This window comes from Mytilus californianus, unplaced genomic scaffold, assembly GCF_021869535.1.
Source record: "Mytilus californianus isolate M0D057914Y unplaced genomic scaffold, xbMytCali1.0.p SCAF_6, whole genome shotgun sequence".
NCBI lineage: Eukaryota > Metazoa > Mollusca > Bivalvia > Mytilida > Mytilidae > Mytilus > Mytilus californianus.
In genome coordinates, this window is record NW_026262712.1 from 70141085 (window position 1) to 70163033 (window position 21949).

Consider the following 21949-nt stretch of genomic DNA (forward strand, 5'->3'; position numbering starts at 1 on the left):
TAATGTGATTCGAATTATGTGTAAACGCAGCATTGATATATCTAAGAAATGAAGAATATTAAAAAAAGATGGACAAAATATTTGTATTAAATTTGTTGCAATTTTTGTCTTGCCTTGACAGAATCAAAAAGTGAGACATAAATATGTATATAGGCATGCTGTTTTGGCGGAATCAACAATGTATTTGTTTGTGATTTTGTGATAAGGTCTGGTTTCTGGTAGGTCAATGACATTTGCATTGGTAAGTAGTTGTGTTAGCATAGGCACATCTCATTACCATAGAGAATATTTGGCCCACCCCCTTAGTCATGGTCTATTGACTTTGAAACTTTGCATAGTTTACATGTATATGTTTGTGATTAGGTCAGTTTAGGGGGAACCACTAGTGGTAGGTCAATGATATTTGGTGTGCAGTTGTATAAACTTTTTCATTTCTAATTTCCATTGAGATTATTTGGCCCCGCCCCCTCAATCATGCTCATTTTACTTGGAAACTTATGTTACTTTGAAATTTCATTTATTAGTTTTTGATTAGGTTAGTATTAGGGAAACCAATAGTGGTAGGTCAATGATAATTGGCATGTAGGTGTAGAAGCATTAGTACGTCTCATTTCCATAGAGGATATTTGGTCCTCACCCCTCAGTCATATGCATGATCTATTGACTTTGAAACTTTTACTTAGTTTACATGAATGAGTTTGTGATTATTATGATTATGTCAGTTTAAAATTACCAGTAATCTTAAGTCAAAGCTATTTGGTATGCGAACGTATTGGTATTCAAAAGTTTCATTTCCATGGATATTATATAACCCCACCCCCTCATTATGGTTCATTGACTTAGAAATTGAATTTGTGTTAAGGTTTGTTTAAAGGGAACGACTTATGAAAAGTCAATGGTATTTGGTTTGCAGTTGTACAAGCATTAATGGCACCTTTCATTTCCATAGAGATTGTTTAGCCCTGTACCTTCAGTCATGGTTCATTGACTTTGAATATCACTTACATGTTAAAGTATTACTATTTTAAGTGTAACATTTGCATTATCAAAATAACAAATAGGCAAAACATATCGTTGTGTTAATAGCTTATTATAGATTAGACATGTGTAATTATTATAAAAATAAGGAGATGTGGTATGATTGCAAATGAGACAACTATCCACCAAAATTCAAATGAAGTGGATGTAAGCAATTACAGGCAACCGTACAGCCTTCAAAAATATATGTTGCATCATTGCTAGGCCATTATAACAACATCAGCATTTCTTGTAATACTAGTATACAAGAAAATTGCACCATTTCAGATAGTTTCAGGTATGATTTGATAATTGTGCATAGTGGCACCAGCTGATCCAACTAAAAGCGCTAATATGGCATATTCAAACTCTAGTACATAGTGGAATTAAACCATACACCACTGTTGGACACCATAATTGAAATTATTATTCTGAAAAGAATATTCCTCCATGCAGTCTGCAACAATTAGCAAAACCTATACTGCATAGTAAGATATAAACGACCACGAAATGACAAATGTAAAACAATAAAACTAAAGCAGCCTGATTTATGTACAAAACAATTATGAAAAATATGATATACAGCAACAATCAACAATCACCAAATTACTGGAACCTCACTATGGACAGGTACATACAGAATGTGGCGGGTTAAACATGTTAGCTGGCACAAAACTCTCCCCTAACATGGGACAGTGTATGTGCATAATCTCAGACATTAAATCTTTAAAAAATAAATTGGAAATAACTTTTGAAAGTGGTAGGATTGGATAGCAGAAACATTACGGTACAAACATTATTTGATACTTGAGAAATAGCTGAGATATATAGATTCTACCACTGCATCCAGTGTGATACGATATTTATCCACTCGAGACAGTTAAATTTTCAAATTTAAAACGCGAGGCTCGCCGAGCATTTTAAATATTTAAAATTTAACTGTTGAGAGTGGATAAATATCGTATTACACGAGATTTGGTGGTGGAATCTGTTTCTCTAATGATTTTCAAACAATATGCAGGCAAAATTATTCCGTCTTTTCGAATGATCTGTAAAAAGATGTGTTCTTTCTATGTGACGTCATCAGGCATGGTCGCCTTTTTTCATGCCGTCACAATAGGAAATTCAGAGGAAAGCAAGTAAATTCGACGTCATAATCGGATTTTAACCAATGAAGAACTGAGATCAGACGAACCACACGTTGATTAAATTTTTTTTATACAATGGGTGCAGAAAGGGATAAATTGACGAAGAATTAGAGAAAAATATTTTCATCCATTCTTCCATAATATTCATCTTAACTTCTGCCAAGTTTACCTTTGATTTTTTTAATTAACTGCCTATAGCGCCTTTGGTGCTTTGATTAAATATTTTACTCTTGTTATCTTTTTTATGACTAAGCATAATGTCTTAAATCACAATAAAAATTGGGGTGACAGATTTATTTGAAAATTATCTATTTCCTAAGTGGTAATGATTATAAGCTATATTATTAGACATTTTGAAGTTAATTACATTATTAATTATTAATTAGATCTGGGTTATATCTTAGCATATAATATCATTGGAGTGACAGATTTATTCGAAAATTTTCTATTTCCTGACAAGATCTGTAGGACTGTATATATCAAGTTTGAAATTTACTAGAAGGACTGTATAAATGAAATTTGAAATTTACTGTTCATTATAAGACATTTTGTAGATAATTAAGTCTCCCTAAACCATATATATTCTTACCCCCACCCCCTTCAATTTGAGAATGTGCTTTTATCTTGTAAATGGTTGAGATCCCCACCCCTAAACCATATATATTCTTGTATGGGACAAAAAAAACAATCAAATGAAATATTTGGGGAGTCCCCGGGTTCACCCCCATCCCCCTTCTTTTTGAAAACTTGTAAACGGTCAAGATCCCCACCCCAAAACCATATATCTTCTTGTATGGGACAATAAAACAAATCAAATGAATTATAAGGTGAGTCCCCTGGGGTCACCCCCACCCCCCTCCTGTTAAAGAACTTGTAAACGGTCGAGATCCCCACCCCTAAACCATATATATTCTTGTACGGGACAATAACACAAATCAAATGAAATATAGGGGAAGTCCATGGGGGTCACCCCACCCCCCTTCTTTTTGAAAACTTGTAAACGGTCAAAATCCCCACCCCGAAACCATATATATTGTTGTATGGGACAATAAAACAAATGAAATGAAATAAAAGCGTGTCCCCTGGGGTCACCCCACCCCATCCTGTTTAAGAACTTGTAAACGGTGGAGATCCCCACCCCTAAACCATATATATTCTTGAATGCGACAATAAAACAAATCAAATGAAATATAGGGGAAGTCCATGGGGGTCACCCCCACCACCCTTCTTTTTGATAACTTGTAAACAGTTGAGATCCCCACCCCTAAACCATAAATATTCTTGAATAGGACAATAAAACAAATCAAATGAAATTGAGGGGGAGTCCCCTGGGGTCACTCCAACCACCCTTTTTTTTGAAAACTTGTAAACAGTCAAGATCCCCACGCCGAAACCATATATATTCTTGTATGGGACAATAAAACAAATCAAATGAAATATAGGGCGAGTCCCCTGGGGTCAACCCCCACCCCCTCCTGTTTAAGAACTTGTAAACGGTCCAGATCCCCACCCCTAAACCCATATATATTCTTGTATGGGACAATAACACAAATCAAATGAAATATAGGGGAAGTCCATGAGGGTCACCCCCAGCCCCTTTCTTTTTGAAAACTTGTAAACGGTCAAGATCCACACCCTGAAACTATATATATTCTTGTATGGGACAATAAAACAAATCATTTGAAATAAAAGGCAAGTCCCCTGGGGTCACCCCCACCCCCTCCTTTTTGAGAACTTGTAAGCGGTCGAGATTCCCACAACTAAACCATATATATTCTTGTATGGGACAATAAAACAAATCAAATGAAATATAGGGGAAGTCCTTGGGGGTCACCCCACCCCCCTTCTTTTTGATAACTTGTAAACGGTCTAGATCCCCACCCCTAAACCATATATATTCTTGAATGGGACAATAAAACAAATCGAAAGGAAATTAAGGGGAAATCCCCTAGGGTAACACCAACCCCCCCTTCAATTTGAAAACTTGTAAACGGTCAAGATCCCCACGCCGAAACCATATATATTCTTGTATGGGACCCGAACCATATATATTTTTGTATGGGACCATAAAACAAATCAAATGAAATATAAGGAGACTCCCTTGGGTCACCCCCACCCCCTTCCTGTTTAAGAACTTGTAAACGGTCGAGATCCCCACCCCTAAACCATATATATTCTTGTACGGGACAAAAAAACAAATCATATGAAATAAAGGGAGAGTTCCCTGGGGACCACCCCCCCTTTTGAGAACTTTTCAATGGTCGAGATCTCCACCCCTAAACCATATAAATTCCTGTTCGTAATTTCAAGAAGATTTGAATGACATACAGGGTCAATCCATAGGCGTCACTAATTCATATCATAAACCAATTTGTACTGGACATTGCCCAAAGTCAAGCGACAATGGGAATGACGAATTATTGGAGCTTTGTTTGGGAGACTTCGTAACAGCATTCTGTTACAATTATTTCTTGTTACTGATAAGTTTTATAGATTTTGAAATGGCATTGTATTAATGATAAATAAAATTTTGGATTTTTTTTTTCTTTTCTTTGGTAAATTGTTTGTAGAATTTTGTGGCAAGTTTGTTTGTTATTCTGTATAAACTAATTTTCTGAATGCTATATATTTTTTAGCTCACCTGGCCCCGAAGGGTCAAATGAGCTTTTCTCATCACTTGGCGTCCGTCTTGTTGTTGGGTTGCTGCCCCTGAATTGGTAATTTAAAGGAAATTTTGCAGTTTTTGGTTATTATCTTGAATGTTATTATAGTTACAGATAAACTGTAAACAGCAATAATGTTCAGCAAAGTAAGATCTACAAATAAGTTGTCATGCCCAAAATTGTCAGTCGACCCCTTTAGGAGTTATTGCCCTTTATAGTCAATTTTTAACAATTTTTTCGTAAATTTTTGTAATCTTTTACAAAAATCTTCTTCTCTGAAATTACTGAGACAAATTTAACCATACTTGGCCATAATCATTATTAGGGTATCTAGTTTAAAAAATTTGTCCGATGACCCGCCTTCCAACCATCATGGCCGACTTGGATAAAAAAAGGACATAGGGGTAAAATGCAGTTTTTGGTTTATATCTTTGAAACTAAAGCATTTAGAGCAAATCTAACAGGTGGCAATAATGTTCATCAGATTTAGATTTATCTCCCCTGAAATTTTCAGACGAATCCGACAACTCGTTGTTGGGTTGCTGCCCCTGAGTTAGTAATTTTACAGAAATTTTACAGTTTTTATACGACCGCAAAAAAATTTTTGTGGTCGTATATTGGTATGACGTTGGCGTCGTCGTCGTCCGGCGTCGTCTGAAGACACATTGGTTTTCGCACTCTAACTTTAGTTTAAGTGAATGGATCTTTATGAAATTTTACCACAAGGTTCAATACCACAAAAGGAAGGTTGGGATTGATTTTGGGGGTTATGGTAATAACAGTAAAGGAATTAGGGGCCAAAAAGGGGCCAAAAATAAGCATTTTTGTAACTTCCAGACATAACTTGTGTGTTAGTGTATGGATCTCTCTGACATTGTACCACAAGGTTCCATATCACTAAAGGAATGCTGGGATTGATTTTGGGGGTAATTGCCTCCAAATTTTAGGAATTAGGGGCCAAAAAAGGGGCAAAAAACAAGCATTTTTCTAGTTTCATGACAATAACTTGTGTGTAAGTGTATGGATCTTTCTGAAATTGTACTACAAGGTTCCATATCACAAAGGGAAAGCTGGGTTTGAGTTTGGGGGTAATTGCCCTAAACGTTTAGGAATTTGGGGCCAAAAAGGGGCCAAAAAACACATTTTTTTCTAGTTTCCAGACAATAACTTGTGTTCAAGTGTATGGATCTCTCTGAAATTGTACTGCAAGGTACCATACCACAAAGGGAAGGCTGGGATTGAGTTTAGGGTGATGAATCATAATGGGGGTTCAAAAAATTTTGGGGGGGGATTTATTTTTTTTTCCTTTTTTTTCTTTTTTTCCTTTTTTGTTTCTTTTAAAATTTTCCATTTTAAGTTGGTTATTTCTGATTTATATTTAAAATCAAATAATAATGATATGGTAGGAGATACACACCAAACAGGATGTGTAAATTATTATATAATAAGTATTGTGCAATAGCAAGAAATTTTCAATTGCACAGTATTGCACAATAGCAAGAAATCTTCAATTGCACAGTATTGCGCAATAGCAAGAAATCTTCAATTGCACAGTATTGCGCAATAGCAAGAAATATCCAATAGCACAATATTGCGCAATAGCAAGAAATTGTCAATTGTACAGTATTGCGCAATAGCAAGAAATATTTAATAGCACAGGATTGTGCAAAAGAAGATACTTCCTATAAATTGCTTATTTCTTGACCAATTTCAATGGGGTTTTATTCTTGATTTCATGGGGTTCTTTAATATGCTGAATATAACCGTGTATTTAGTTTTTGGATTTTGGGCCCCGTTTTTAAATTGGTCCACATTGAGGTCCAAAGGGTCCAAAATTAAACTTTGTTTGATTTCATCAAAAATTGAATTATTGGGGTTCTTTGATATGCCGAATCTAACCGTGTATTTAGATTCTTAATTTTTGGTTCCGTTTTCAAATTGGTCTACATTAAGGTCCAAAGGGTCCAAAATTAAACTTAGTTTGATTTTAACAAAAATTGAATTCTTAGGGTTCTTTGATATGCTGAATCTAAACATGTATTTAGATTTTTGATTATGGGCCCAGTTTTCAAGTTGGTCCAAATCGGGGTCCAAAATTAAACTTTGTTTGATTTCAACAAAAATTGAATATATGGGGTTCTTTGATATGCTGAATCTAACCATGTATTTAGATTTTTGATTTTTAGGCCCCGTTATCAACTTTGTCCACATTGAGGTCAAAAGGGTCCGAAATTAAACTTTGTTTGATTTCATCAAAAATTGAATTCTTGGGGTTCTTTGATATGCTGAATCTAACCATGTATTTAGATTTTGGATATTGGACCATAATAGGTGAATGTCCAATTTAAAATTTTTAAGTTCTTAGACCACATTCAATCTGTGTTAGAAACCTATGCTGTGTCAAATATTTAATCACAATCCAAATCCAAAGCTGTATCAAGCTTGAATGTTGTGTCCATACTTCCCCCAACTGTTCAGGGTTCGACCTCTGCGGTCGTATCAAGCTGCGCCCTGCGGAGCATTTTATTTGTTATTATCTTAGATATCATTATAATATCTAATATCTAATACTATTAATTATCATTTTAACCTTATTTTACATGATTTCCAAAGCATCAGTAAATACAGGTGAGCGAGAGCCTCTAGTTTTTTGATGTAGTAAACTCCTTTAAAAACTAAGCTTATACATGTATTGTCTATTAATAAACATATATTTAGATTTCTGATTTTGGGCCCATTTTCAAGTTGGTACAAATTGGGGTCCAAAATTAAACTGTGTTTGATTTCAACATAAATTGAATATATATAGGGTTCTTTGAAATGCTTAATCTAAACCTGTATTTCTTTTCATTATTAATAAGATAATACCACATTGAGGTTCAAAGGGTCCTAAATTGCACTTTTGATTAATTTCATCAAAAATTGAATTCTTTGGTTCTTTGATATGCTGATTCTAACAATGTTTGAGTGTTAAATCATATCTAATTTTAGAGAACTTAGTCATCACTGGTTGTTGTTATTATATTATTGATTATAATTTGAAAAATTGCATCATATCTTATTTTAGAGAACTATTTATCCAGTTTGAGTTATTTCCCTTTGCACAGAAAATATTATGGATAAAATTAACCTGTGTTTCATTTCAACATAAATTAAATATATATAGGGTTCTTTCAAATGCTGAATCTAAACCTGTTTTATTAAAATATTAGATTTTTGGGCCCAGTTTTCAAGTTGGTCCAAATCAGGGTTCAAAATTAAACTTTGTTTCATTCAACAAAAAAATAATTTATGGGGTTCTTTGAAATGCTGAATCTAACCATGTATTAAGAGATTTTGGATTGTGGGCTCCTTTATCAAATTGGTCCACATTGAGGTCCAAAGGGTCTTTATTTAACTTTTGTCTGATTTCATCAAAAATTGAATTCTTGGGGTTCTTTGATATGCTGATTCTAATATGTACTTAGATTTTTGATATTGGACCATAATAGGTATTTAAATGTCCAATTTCAAGTATTTCAGTTCTTAAACCACATTCATTTTGTGTCACAAACCTATGGTGTGTCAAATATGCAATCACAATCCAAATTCAGAGCTGTTTTAAGCTTAAATGTAGTGTCCATACTTGCTCAACTGTTCAGGGTTCGACCTCTGCAGGAAAATTCCGGTTTGCTGTCACTCTGACAGCCTCTTGTTTCTGTTTGATTTGTATCCAGAGTGTTTAAAAATGGATTGAAAGCATGGAGCAACAGTAACTTCTATTAACTTTGGATATTTTAGGACCTCATCATAAAAGAATGAGTAAAATGGAACGACAGCAGGCCTTGAAGACACAATATTTCTTTACCTGTCGATGTCCATCTTGTCAGACAGGTGATGAACAAGACATTTTTACAGTAAGTTTTACATACTTGTAAGAAAGATTTAATGGATAGTCAATCATTATCTTATAAAGTGTATTTTTGTGTCATCATTGTAGTACAGTTACCAAATAAAATCACAAATTTCCTTCATAGTCACAATATTGTTTTAGTACATCTCTACCTAAATTTAAGATGAGAATTAAACAAATTGTTTACGTAGGAATGGTTTTGAATCACAGACATACACAAGATTATATTGACTTTCCTGAAAAGATTTAATGGAAAAAAAAAAATTCTGAAAAAAGAACAAAAATTAAAACTTAATTTAGTGTATGCTTGGTTGTTTGTTTTAATCATCCTGCATCTTAAGGTGGCATTATACATTTTATTTTTTGACAAAATTACTTCTTAAGTTGGATTTTCTAGGTTTTTCTTAAGGCAAAGTTTAAGTAATTGATTGTTTCACACAAAATTATGATTTCAGTATGCTGATAAATCTAAAAGAATGCAAATGAAGAAAAAATTTATGATTGTTTTCATTTCAGTAGTATTAAAACTTGTGATTATTTACCCATTTATAAATGATGTATAGTGAAATCCAACATCTTGAGGCACAGATTATAAAAAAATCGTTTTAAAAGTATTTACCCTTTCATTTTTATTGAAAACTAAATTATTGTGACCCTGTTTATCAGCTTTTCAGGAAATATTTGAGGAACCAAGAGAATCCATCCATGTGAAATATATATTTAATAGTGGCTTTTTTTTCTCTCATTACAGAGCTACTGTTGTCCGTTATGTAAAGCAGTACTAAAAGAGAATGAAACAACATGTTCTTGTACATCATGTGACTTTACTGACCAAGTAACAATGTTTTTAACCAAAGAGAATAAGGCCAAGAATATGTTTATAAGTGGTTTAAAATGTTTACAGATGCAAGATATTGAAGGTTTATATTTAACAGTCATTGATTATGGTCATAACCTGTAAAGTTACTTTTCACGTCAAACAAATATATGTGAAATTATGGCATTAAAATAGTTAAAACATTTTGTACAGCATTTGGTCATAACAGTTTTAATTTTACTTTTCATAAGATTTAGCACTCATTTATACATTTCAGAACTCGTTCACTTGTACATGGATTATTATATTTAGAAAAGCTGCATTTTTTATTTTTTAGATTTTGCCTATTTTGGTGAAATTTCTGACAAATTTGAAGAAAACAGGCAGAAATTTAAAAAAAAAAGAAGTTTGGTTTGAAACAATCCTTTAGGTGGAAGAATCTAGGATTATTTTTTTTATAATAGCCTGAATATTTTTTTCCAGGTGCTATTCAAAAGTTCACAGACTGTCTAAATGTTCAGTTACAGGTTTTATATAAACATCATAAAAGCCTGGCAGAAACAAAGGACTGTCTTGCTCAGTGTTATGCACTTTCAAGTAAGTAGTATAACATTGGCAGTGATTACATATTCACCTATCTACCCTCTCCTGATAGCAAAACAAGCGAAAAAGAATAATTATTATTCAGGATATACTTTGCTTTCCATATTATTAAATTAGAACTTGCTACCTAAATGTTTATTATTTTTCAAATCAATGTAAAATTGCACCCATTAAATTTCAAGAAATGACAAATGTTCATGTGTGTATTGAAAAGTGATAGTCATGTGAATATATAATTTCTTCCCCTTTCCTATGATGAGTAGAAATGAAATCATCTTGGCTTTGCAACCTCTTTGATAATTTTTTCTGGTTCGTCAAAGTGAAGAGAGCAATAAATTGTACAAACTAGAGCCTCATGATTAGCATCTCTATTTCAACAGAATGTTGGAATAATGGAAAGGGCTAACTGTGAAAAAAATGATGTATGGATTTAAATTTTAGAGGTAATAATTTGTGATTAAACAGACTAATTGAAATTTCTCAAATCTGATTACTCTCTATTATAATTAATTTGATTGCAGAGAAGTACAACAAAGCTATACCATATCTACGAGACAGTGTCTGTACATTAGGGAAGCTGTATGGAGACACTAGTATAGAGTATGCAAATGAACTTCATAAGTTTGCTGGAGTACTGTATTATGCGAAGGGAGTTCAGGAGGAGGGATTATCTGTTATAGACAAGGCTGTTCAAATATTTAATTTACATTTTGGAAATAAATATGAACTTGTACGAGAACTAGAAGAAATGAAGATATGTATGCTAGACAAAATAAAATTAGAATAAAGAAATTGCCTTTATTACTTATTATTTTTGCAATATACAGATGTGTACTCTCAAAACCAATGAAATAGTGTAGCTATTATGCATATTCAAAAACAGACTGATTTTAACTCCATAAGGTAGTGTTAGAATCTTATAATTGTGGTAGTTTTCTTGGAGTTCAAAACTATTGCTATAATTTTTTACTAAAATTAGCGTTGTTGATATAGAAATGCTATTAATTTTCATGAATTTTCATTTTCTATTACCACAGAAGATTCTTTGTTTACCAAAACAGAAAAAAAAACTAGTGTAATATGCAGTGATGTACCATATATTTTGTTCTTTTGGTGGGTGAAAAACATTTAAATCAAATATATGAATTAAGCAATGAGACAGCAATCCAACTATTCAAGTACACCTGAAATAGATATCTGAAGGTCACATATGGTCTTCAACAATGATAAAGTATCAACACCATATTGCCAGCCATGCATTCCCCTTTCCCCTTTTGGGTGGACAACACTCATCACAGAAGGGTGTATTTACTGCTGTCTCTCTGTCTATCCATACTTCACCTTTCATGCTATAATCAAGTCTACTTTTAGCAATTCTTGCAAGGTTTATTCATTATAATAGGATTGATGACAATAAGGGTTTTTGATTATCAAATTTTAAAAAGGTGTTTTTATATTTTGCATTGTTCTTTGATTTAAGTGAATCCCTTGTGAATAAAAGAATATGTGGGTTAGACATTAACAACAATGCAACCCCCAAAAAATGTGAGAAATCCAGGGGCAAATTGACAAATAATCCTATGTAAAGATATACATGTATAATGATCTAGTCCCACTCAGATGGACATGTGAGATTGATGGCAGAGTCAACTTCACTGGTGAGTTGAGAATCTAGACACTGTAATAATTAACTAATTTTCAGTTAAGAGTATACCTTGTAAGTGAATCACCGTAATGAGATCAAGCTCTAATATATTTATGAATCAAGATATGTTAATGTCATAGACCAGTGAAGATAGTATGTTACTATTTAAGAATGGAAGGTAACAAAAGGAAAACTGAAATTGTGTTTCAATTTCAAGAAAAGATCCAGATATGAAGTAGACCAGGCCTTGAGTGCTCTTGAATTCAACCGATCGAAATACTGGACTTGGTATTTTGAGCACAAATGTTGTATTGATACCTAATATGGTCTTGATATCAAGTTCACAAGGAAAAATGAGATTTATAATATACTTGATGTAAACAGGATTACTGAGTGGAGGACATCAATAATCTGGAACTGAAATAAATGTATTTTGCTAGATGTTTTTCTCTTATCTTTGTGATGGTTTTGAATGAATCCTGTTTTCCTAGTATATGAAGAATAAAGCAACTAGAATGGTGCACAGTAATTACCCATTGGAATGCTGACTAATGGAATATCAATCGACTCACTTTGATCATTTCTACTCCAGTGTACCGGTATCTGTTATTGAAAAAAAAAAATCAGCATGGTTCTTTACTTAGGTTTTTTTCTCTTGCATAAACAAGAAACTAGTATTTGTGTTTACCTTTCTTATAAAAGAAACACTGGAATCAGAGAGGGTAGATAATCTTGCAATTTAGAATGAGGAATAGTTGTGCAAAGTGTAGAAATGTTGGATGTGTTTATAAAACTTTTAATTTTTAGATCTTATCATATGTGTCTATTAAAATGAATATAAAAAAATTTTTTCAGTGCAAAATTCTTTAAATGGTTATTACCTTGCTCTCCGGACCACATTAGCTTTTAATACGACATGAACAATACAGATGTTGTTTTTTTTTATATTTAATGTTATAAAGTATCCAAATCATCTCAAATTAAGGAATGTATATCCCTCATGTGTAGGTCTGATTCTTTGTCCTGATTTGGCATTACTTTTGGCCCTTTTCTCATCACTTGGCATCTGTCTTCCGTCATCATCGTCTTCCGTTATTGCCTAATACCTCAAAAACTAGAATAAATAGACAGAAATGTTGAATAGTAAAAATTATCAGCAAGACAAGATCTACAAATAAGTTAGCATAATGGAAATCGTTAGGCAACTCATTATTGGATTTATTGCCCTTTAATAACGATTTCCCCATTTTTGCCTATTTAATATCTTGAAAATTGTAACAGATAGATAGAAACGTTAAATAGCACAAATGATCAGCGAGACAAAATCTACGAAGAAGCTATAATGGCTGAAATCTTCAGTCGACTCGTTATTTGATTTTTTGCCCTTAAATGATAATTTTTGACATTTTTATGCATTTTTTGCCTATTATCTTGAAAACTATACATAAGTAGAAACTTTACAAAGAAAAAATTATCAGCAGGAGAAGATCTACAAATATGTCAGTTAACTCTTTAATATTATTGTTATTCGCCTTTAATGATGATTTTCACTAAAATGTGGCCATTGTTGAAGATGCAGGTGAGTGACACATCTAGTTTTGTTTTATCAGCTCTTCAACTTTTGTATTAGGTTTTGGATTTTAAAATGTTTTTGACCATCAGCATCACTGAAAGAGACAGTAGTTGTTGAAATGTGCATCTGGTGCAGTAAACATTCACTATTTTGAAGTAAACTTTTGAAGTAATCTTTAATTTCATTTAGTTATTGCCAAGCAAACCTCTAATTGAAAGTATATCATTGACACATTTTTTCAGGTTAGTAATTAAACACAATAAAATTTCTCAGCTAATGTCAGATGTTTTCAATTACAAAAATGTAATTTTAAAAAGACATGAACAGAATGTAATGGATTTCAAAATATGAAGAACAGTCTCTTTGACACATTCCCCATTTCCATTCTCAATTTTGTCATCACTCAAGTTTTCTTGAACTAGTATTTCTTGTAGTTATAGAACTTTCCCAAGCATATGTCTATAATAAAACAACAGAGAGGTATCTTAGTACAAAAATAAGGTTTCCAGGCTCTGGCATTTTTATAATTTGCTTGACGTGACTATCGGTAAAGAAAATTGACATCTTTTATTTCAAGCCCAATTGAATTGCAGCAGACAGTTAGAAAATGTGGTCAAATATCCTTCAATACATTTATCAGCAACAACCTTATCCTTTCAGATATGACCTTGGTTCAAGGATAGATTACACATTTTGGTCGTAGAATGAATTATGCTAGTACTTTCAGCTAAGTTGGTAATTTGTGTTATTAGTCTTTTTGTTAGATTTTTTTTCTCTTGTGTTTTGTATCGATCTGTGGTGTCGAGATCCCTTTTCAAATGATTTTTACAGTTTGTTCTTTTTTTTGTGCTGTTACACCACTGTCCAAGGTTAGGGGAAGGGTTGGGCGCTTGCAAACATGCTAAACCCAGCAATATTCTTTATGTGGCTGTCCCAAGTCAGGAGCCTATAATTTAGTGGTTATCGTCGGTTTTTCGTACATGTTTTGTACATAAACTAGGTCGTTGGTATTTTTATTTGAATTGTTTGACATTTTGCCATATCGGGAACTTTTATACCTTGCTATTCGGTATCGGCTTTTCTCACTGTTTTTGGAGGCTTTACGGTGACCCATAAATGTTAATATCTACATTATTTGGTCTGATGGATAGTTGTCTCATAGGTGATCATACCACTTCTTTATTTATTCTTATATAAATTGATTCTACACGAGCAATACAAAGATCTACTAAGTTTCAAGTTGAACCAAAACCTTTAACCTCATACCAGAGACATATATACACATGTGTATATATGTCTCTGCTCATACACACTATCACATTTCATAACAGTGATTCGTGATAAAAAGCCTAATTTGGCATATATTTTAAAAATTTCGCATCATAATGAACATGTGTACTAAGTTTCAAGTTGATGTGACTACATTTTCATGGTAAACTACTTTTACCAAAACAAAAACTTTAACCTGAAACGCTATATCACGTTTCCATATGCAGTGAAACGCTATATCACGTTTCCATATGCAGTGAAACGCTATATCACGTATCCATATGCAGTGAAACGCTATATCACGTATCCATATGCAGTGAAACGCTATATCACGTATCCATATGCAGTGAAACGCTATATCACGTTTCCATATGCAGTGAAACGCTATATCACGTTTCCATATGCAGTGAAACGCTATATCACGTTTCCATATGCAGTGAAACGCTATATCATGTTTCCATATGCAGTAAAACGCAAAATCTGGGTGAAAAAAAGACAGATCGGCAAACATAATGCTGCCACACCCCAAAAAAAAAAACAACACAAACTCAAGTATCCTAGGCGAGTCATGACAAATAATGATAACCAATATTACACTGTATCAAATGAAGTTTATAGTAATTGAAGACAAGCCTATAGTATGTTAGCTTTCGATATGAAATAATGTCATCCTACACTCTAATATCAGTCGCTGTACTTCGTGAAAGATTTCATACATCAACGTTAAAAAAACAGTACAGGAAGGCTCAAGCTTGTGAAATGCATAGAACAGACTGCAGAACTTTTTATGCCCCCGCCGTAGCGGAGGGGGCATTAAGTTTTACCCTTGTCCGTCTGTACGTACGTACGTACGTACGTACGTACGTCCGTACGTCCCGAAATTGGTTTCCGTTCTCTAACTTGAGTTTGCCTCAACCAAATGTTATGAAACTTATACACAATGCTTATTACCACAAAACACAGATCAAGTTTGAATTTTGGTGGCGTCACTTTAACCACTCTAGAGTTATGCCCCTTTATAAAAGGAAATATTGCAAAATTTTTAGTTTCCGTTCTCTTACTTAAGTTTGCCTCAACCAAATGTTATGAAACTTATACACAATGCTTATTACCACAAAACACAGATCAAGTTTGAATTTTGGTGGTGTCACTTCAACCGATCTAGAGTTATGCCCCTTTATAAAAGGAAAAATTGCAAAATTTTTATTTTCATCTAAATATCAAGTTTATATAATATATTTTTAAAATTGGAGTTTTCTTCCTTTGACCATGATTATAGTTGAATCAACTACAATCAATGCTTTATACAATGCAATGTTTAATTTTGACTTCCACTGATAAAACACAGATCAAGTTGAATTTGGGTAGTGTCACTTTAACCATTATTGAGTTATGCCCCTTTATAAATAGAAAGATTGCAAAATTTTTTAGTTTCCATTCTGTAACTGAAGTTTTCCCCAGCCAAACATTATGAAACCTATACACAATATTCATTACCATAAAACTCAGTAAGGATCAAGTACAATTTTTTTGTTTCAGTTCTCTAACTTGAGTTTGCCTCAACCAAATGTTATGAAACTTATACACAATGCTTATTACTACATAATACAGATTAAGTACGAAATAAGGTGGCAACACTTTTACCATTCTAGAGTTATGTCCCTTTATAAACATAAAAATTGTTGAATTTTTTAGTTTGTCTCAACCAAATGTTGTAAAACTTATACACAACCGTTCTAGAGTTATGCGTGTTTACAAATAGAAAAATTGCTGAATTTTTAGTTTCTGTTCTCTACTTAAGTTAGCCTCAACCAAATGTTATGAGACTTACACACAATGCTTATTACCACAAAACTCAAGTTCAAATTTGGGTAGCGTCACTTTTACCGTTCTTCAGTTATGTCCCTTTATAACTATATGATATGCAAGCGGGGGCATCATCTGTGTCCACATGTGGACACTATCCACATTTATTTTTAGTATGGCCTCCAACAGTAAATTATCGAATTGATGTTTATCCCGAGGTATAATTATTACATTTATAAATAATAAAATTGAGAATGGAAACGTGGAATGCGTCAAAGAGACAACAATCCGACCAAAGAGCAGAAAATAGCCCAAGGCCATCAATGGGTCTTCAACACAGCGAGAAAAATCCCGCTGGCCCGTTAACAATAATGTATACTGGTTCAGTGAAAATAGACGTCATACTAAACTCCGAAACATATAAATAAACCAAAATAAAAAAAAAACATACAAGACTAACAAAGGCTAGAGATTCCTGAAATGGGACTGGCGCAAAAATGCGGCGGGGTTAAACATGTTTTGTGAGATCTCAACCCTCCCCTTATACCTCTAGTCAATGTGGAATAAACAATTAATTAAACACACAGCAATACGTACAGAAAAAGTCTACTGAGCAAAAAGAGTATTAAAAGATGTTAAGGACAGTTCCTAAACTTGTTACCTTGGAATGAAAGTAATATTACCGTAAATAGCTGGATGCGAAATATTTATGATAAAATTAAATAAAAGTTGTGGCCAATTTATGTTATCTATACACTGTCCTGAACAAGCATGAACTATTTGCCACTGGACGTTAAGCAACCAACAATAAACCATGGTATCTATATCCCTGCTGTAAAAGTTTAAGTCCTGGAAATGTGACGTTTTTTGTTTATTTCAGGCGTAAAAAATATTACGTTGTATGTTTAAATGGCCCTTATTTTGATTAATGATACCGCAAGCTTTTACTTAAATTTAATTTTATTGATTGATTGGTGATTGCTTTACGCCGCATCAGCACAAAAAGGCTATATCGCGGCAAAACTTTTATTTGAAGTATGCATAGTACTTTCCTCAACTTTATATTTTGAGGAAGCTAACTGAAAATCTTATTCATTTTTAAGTAGCATAAAGAAGATGCAAACGATGCACTTATTATAAAAACATATCTGTCTTGGTAAAAATAATATAGTAAGCCTGTAATTCGGTGGTTGTCGTTTGTTGCTGTATATCACATTTGTTTTTTCGTTCATTATTTTGTACATATATCAGACCGTTATATTTCTCGTTTGAATTGTTTTACATTTGACATTTCTGGGCCTTTTATAACTGACTATACGGTATGGTTTTAACTCATTGTTGAAGGCCGTACGGTGACCTATGGTTGTTAATTTCTGTGTCATTTGGTCTCTTGGATAGAGTTGTCTCATTGGTAATCATACTACATCTTCTTATTTTTATAATTATTGCAACCCACCGTCGATTGAATATATGTAGTTTTGGAGTCAGTAACTTTTTTCAGGATTTCAAATCTACGGATAAAATGTAAAATATTTTTTTATAAAAAGAAGGGAAAAAACTGTCTACACCGAAGATACAAAAATAAAAAGATTAAAAAACAATGAAAATATGATTCATCAACCAACGCAGGGAACGACAATATGACAGTAGAAAACTAAAAGTATACCGTTTCATTTTCAAAATTCGTATTATGAATGCTTAGTTTTCTTATGTAACCCAGTTAATATTTTCCATTTACTCAGTTCTAGTCTTTGTTGACTTGAATAAGTTGAAACCTGTAATGTATAAACCTTACTACCAATGTATCTTAAAAGGGATAACGAGGCTTGCTTTATATACAAAATCAGTAAACAAATGGGTTATTCACTATTAAATCATTTGTCTTGATTGCAGATGTGCTGCACTCAAATATTTGAATTTTTCTTTTTATCAGTAATATATAATGTCTATATTTACATGTTTACAATTGATAATCAAGAGTTATTATCATACGGGTACAAGGGTGCGATAGGATAACTGAATGATTATTGTTTTTGGTAGTTATCCTATATTTGGATTATTTCTGATTTGACGCATTAAAATATAAGAATAATAATAAATCAGGTAAGAAAATGATGTACTAGCAGTAGCCACTTTTATATAGCTATGAGTTTTTAACAAACTATTCGATAACAGGATCTCCGATTATTACAGGTATCTAAATCTAGAGAAAAGGACGAAGCCCTTGGACAAGTATATAGATAACCCAAGTTCATCACGACCATTAACATTTTGTATAATATGTTGGATAAGTATTATTTCCAATTGGCATTTTTATTTCGTCCGAAAAAAAGTCTTTTTTATTTTGCATTTTTAGATGACATGTTATATGAAGAGGTCACAATACGACAAGAGTTTTTACCTTATGATAAATAAAATTGCTCTGAATTGCCCCCCCCCCCCCCTCCCCTTTTTTCAAATATTATTTTGCCCACGTGACTATCTATAGATGCAAATTAAGTTTTGTCTTTTGTAGCAAAGACCCAATTCAAAATGTCAACAACAACAAAAAGCCTCAGCTTATCAGATCCCAAAAAATAGCCTTGCATTTGTAAAATTTTGCCACCGGTACTTGTACGTTTGTTGTATGTGGTTTTTTTTCATAATGCCGCGAATAGATTACAGATCAGTACATTTACTCTGATTTTTCTTTTGTTCCCACCTCAAACCCTCATGTATTTATGCTTCTTTTTCTTTCCCAGACTCAGCATTGAGTGTTCTTCGCGAAAGTCAATCCAAAAAAAAGCTTCAAATGGTGCTTTAGTATCTGATTTACCTTAACTGGGTCTATAACACTGCTTGTTTAACGATTCGTCCCCGAGGGTATTAACCCCCGACAAGTAGTTTGTAGGTTCAGCACTGGTAAGACTTTTTACATACAAACGTTTTGATAAATTAATACCCAATATTGTCCAAATTCACGTTGTATTTTAAGTTTATAACTCCCAAAATGTTTAATGCATTTTTGGATTTTCAAAATTTGTTTTCCGATGGCAATTGCGGGATAATTTTCTTCGCGGTATATAGTGCTGACATGTGAAAGTACAGTTATATTATAAATCTTTTACGATTTATTAATAATGACGAGATAATTTTCTTCGCAGTATAGAATGCTGACGTGTGAAAGTACAATTATATTACATAACACCAATTAAAATATGGTTATTGCTATTAACTTGTGTTTTAGATGACGAAGTATGTAGCAGTAGGTTTAGTGGTTCTCTTTGCAAATCTCCAGCAAGTTTCAGCTAATGTTTTTGGTTTTGATACCTCAGTATGTACATATCACAAAACTTCAGGTCAGTATAATTATCAATCATTTATATAAAACGCAAACCTCAAGTTACTAACGAGGGGCCTCGATGGCCAAGTAGTCAAAGTAGTTCATCTGCAGTGATCACTAGTCTGTGACACTGAGGCTGCGAGCTCACAATCCGCTCGTGACAAGATGCGTTCTACTCTGATCTTAATAATTAATTGATAAGGATTGTCAGCATACTCCGACTTCCTTCACCAATAAAAACTGGTCGCCATGATCTAGCAAAGCGTGCTGATAAATTGCGTTATTCACCAACAACTAATAAAGCAACCACATTGAATCTAAAGATTAATAGGATATGATATCTTAACAATTCAATATCATATAATTACCATTTAGTCAACTATTCTTTAATTGAGCTTTAAAGTTATTGTTTGTTCTAAATCACACTATAAAAAAATATCCCAAACCTAAAGCACAACGGTGATGCTTATACAAAAGAACGTTTCGTAATTGCCGCATTGTCATGACAAATTGTGTTTTGAGGAACTGTCCAAATTTTTACTATTTTCTTATGTTTTTCTCGGTGTATTTGCGCCAATTGGCATTTTATTTCTCAAATAAATCTTTCATTTACGACACAAACCATATTTCATTTGCGTCAATGATACAGGCAAACAGTATAAATAATAGATGAAGTCAATTACTAGTAAACCCTCCGAATTTTAAAAGTATATATCAGTTGTTGTTTCAAATTCGATCAACGGATCGATCAGGGGGGAGAGAGAGCCATTTGAAACATAAAGTTCAATCAAATTCTTTAAACAAATGTGAATTTAGATTCGGCCAACAAACAATTAAAATTTTTAAGTTAAATCATTAAACTTTAACATATCAAGTAAATACTTTTATTGGCTTTACAGAAGGTGGACCTATGCCTCAATGGTCAATAGGATACTCTACAGATGTTGAATGGAAGATTTTAGGAAAAAACACCATAGTCGATGTACAGGAATCCTGGGATCCTATAGACCAAATCAGAAGTATAAAAGCTTCTATAGAAGGAGTCACAATACAAAATATTATCAGCGATGAACATACGGAATATTATACTGTCGTCAATAGTGAGTATAAAATCTTATATATACTAGTAGTAAGAATTATACATAGCATGGCGCGTATTAACAGGACGAAATATATGATTTTCTCTCATTAATCTAAGGTGGTATGGGAGTATAAAAGAAAAAATGATAAAATTTGTTCATACCTTGCCAAAATGAAGTTATATTGTGATATGTTCGAAAATATAATTAAAATTATAGGCTACCGAGCTTTTTTTAAGCTACAGCTAGTGAAAAAAAAATGACACATTGACATTTTGTATGGATTATACTGGGAAAACATCATGTGATTGGAAGGTAAACTAAATGATATAACTGTGATATGAAATACGAGAAGATAGCGCTTAAAAAATGCATTCAGAATATCAAAAGAAAAGATGAGGTCACTGTACGTTTCTTTCTGCTATAACATAAAACAGAAAAAAATCATATCGATTCCTTTAGAAATTGTACTATTTCAGAGTTGTCTCCCCTTAATACTCTAATTTAAAAAAAATATGTTAATTCTGACAATTTGTTATAAATAATTATAGCAAAGTAGATAGGTCGTTAGTTGTTAAACTCTGTGTAGAAAGAACCGAACAATCGTCGAAACTATGTACATGCCAAATTTTCTGTCTTCAGATAAATGTACAGTTACCGATCTAGAAACAGAAATGATATTTTTCCCCGATACGTATGGACTGCAATGGTTGAGTATGACTAAAGATTGGTATAAAATCATGCAGCATACAACGGTAGTATGTATGACTATTACTTTATGGTGAATTCTGTCTATAAACACATGACATTAAAAGCCAGGATTGTAAATAGGTTGTAATCTTGCACGTTTAGGGTTTATTCAATTATGTTTTGGGGTCCTATCTATAAGGCTTTCAATTCTAACAAATCTTTCAGCAAGTGAGACAGGGTTTGTCGTTTTCTTTGTCATTTTCCATTCGACATAGCTTCTACTTGTATTATATGTAATCAACAGTGATGTATGACTGAAGGTGTTACATATGACAAGGAATTGTACACGCTTGAGCACCTGGGTTGACCAATGGTTCAGCAGATTTCTACTACTTAAACTTTTTCTACTTTTTGCGCCTCTTAAT

The 21949-nt window shown here is 32.9% G+C and overlaps 1 protein-coding gene across 1 annotated transcript in view; it reads left to right on the forward strand.

Moving 5' to 3' along the window:
- The window catches only part of LOC127704971 (SET and MYND domain-containing protein 4-like), a 36707-nt gene extending 25775 nt beyond the window's left edge, over window positions 1-10932 (forward strand). Inside the window, exons 14-17 of the mRNA XM_052209212.1 lie at window positions 8609-8724; window positions 9472-9640; window positions 10021-10134; window positions 10662-10932. Coding sequence (XP_052065172.1) covers window positions 8609-8724; window positions 9472-9640; window positions 10021-10134; window positions 10662-10927 — 665 coding nt within the window. The 3' untranslated portion in view covers window positions 10928-10932. The remainder of the gene's footprint in view (window positions 1-8608; window positions 8725-9471; window positions 9641-10020; window positions 10135-10661) is intronic.
- The last annotated feature ends 11017 nt before the right edge of the window (window positions 10933-21949 follow it).